This window comes from Aplysia californica, unplaced genomic scaffold, assembly GCF_000002075.1.
Source record: "Aplysia californica isolate F4 #8 unplaced genomic scaffold, AplCal3.0 scaffold00021, whole genome shotgun sequence".
NCBI classification, from domain to species: Eukaryota; Metazoa; Mollusca; class Gastropoda; order Aplysiida; family Aplysiidae; genus Aplysia; species Aplysia californica.
The window spans coordinates 2,551,629-2,553,046 of NW_004797291.1; the positions used below are offsets into that span (position 1 = coordinate 2,551,629).

The 1,418-nt window shown below is 49.9% G+C and overlaps 1 protein-coding gene across 1 annotated transcript in view; it reads right to left on the reverse strand.

Moving 5' to 3' along the window:
• Positions 1-1,418, reverse strand: part of LOC118478519 (mucin-2-like) — a 19,518-nt gene that overhangs the window by 7,496 nt on the left and 10,604 nt on the right. The window contains exon 6 of the mRNA XM_035972292.1: positions 913-1,377. Within this exon, the coding sequence (XP_035828185.1) occupies positions 913-1,377 (465 nt within the window). The remainder of the gene's footprint in view (positions 1-912; positions 1,378-1,418) is intronic.

The following is a 1,418-nucleotide window of genomic DNA, read 5'->3' on the forward strand; positions in this document are numbered from 1 at the left end:
CCACAGGTAGCCTAAATAAGCTAACCCCCCCCCATCCCTTACCTTATTTAGGCCATATGTGGCCTAAATAAGCACTCCCTTTTTAAAAAAATTCTTCTTTCTAAAAGCTGTTACGCCCCTATTGACACAGTTTAGATTAGATAAATTAGGAGACGGGTTTAGGATCCTGCGGGCTGAGAGAGAAACTCAATAAGAATTGTCTCCCCACTTGGGAATTGAACATGGGCCTCCTGTGTGCGACAGCGAAGCGCCTAACCACTACACCACAACACCACAGACAGCAGTCTTTAGTGAGCCCAGTGGCATACTTTCTAACCCTTGAGCCTGAGGTGTAACGGTTTGACTCTTGGCCTTCCGTGCTAAAGATAGAAGTGAGGAAGATGATCTTTTCAAGTACCGTAACCTGTCTCTTAAGGAAGATTTATCTCAACCGAATATCTCCATTTGTCAGCTGGAATATACCCAGCCTCACTGTGTATGAAAGACAGTGTCAAGGCCGCGCACGTTCTATATTATCTTTTTCGTGTTGATGGTGGTATTAAAAAAACAACCAATAATATTAATTAATAAATTATCTGCGTCTTACCCCCAAGAGGCCACCTTTGGATGACGGTGACACACGGTCCGTAGCATGTGTGTGTCTGATTGGCCCAGTCGGTGAGATGACCATTGACTGGACACTGAGGGTGCTGTTCGAAGGCTATTCCGCCACTCTGACAGCCAAAACATTGGTACGGAGGAGAGGAGGGGGAGAAGGTGGTGCTGGTAGGCTCCTGTGTGGTTGTAGTTGTGGTTGTGGGTTCTGGTGTCGAGGTTGTGGTTGTGGTTGTTGTGGTAGGTTCTGGTGTGGTGGTTGTGGTGGTTGTTGTGGTAGATTCTGGTGTGGTGGTTGTTGTGGTAGGCTCTGGTGTGGTTGTTGTGGTGGTTGTTGTGGTAGGTTCTGGTGTGGTTGTTGTGGTGGTAAGTTCTGGTGTGGTGGTTGTGATGGTGGAAGGGGTAGTTGTAGATTCTGATGAAAGGATAGCTCTGGTTGTAGGTTCTGGTGTGGTGGTGCTGGAGGTGGTAGTAGTAGTTGGGAAAGTAGGTCCTGTGGTAGTTGTAGGTACTGGCGTGGTTGTGGTGGTGGTGGTGGTGGGGGTAATGGTGGCTGTAGATTCTGGAGTTGTAGTGGATGTGGTGGTGGTTGTAGGCACAGCTGTTGTGGCGGTAGACTCGAAATTGGTAGTGGTGTCACTGACGCTGCTGCTGCTGTCGCAGAAAAGATCCGTGTAGGGCGAGAACGTGGCTTTCAGCAGGAGACGTAAGCCTTGGACGTCCTGGGGTGTACACATGCCGGACACAGCGCTGACCACACACTGGCTGTATGTCTCCGGCAATCTGTCGGGAAAAGAAGGCGGAAAGCGGGGGGGGGGGGGGGG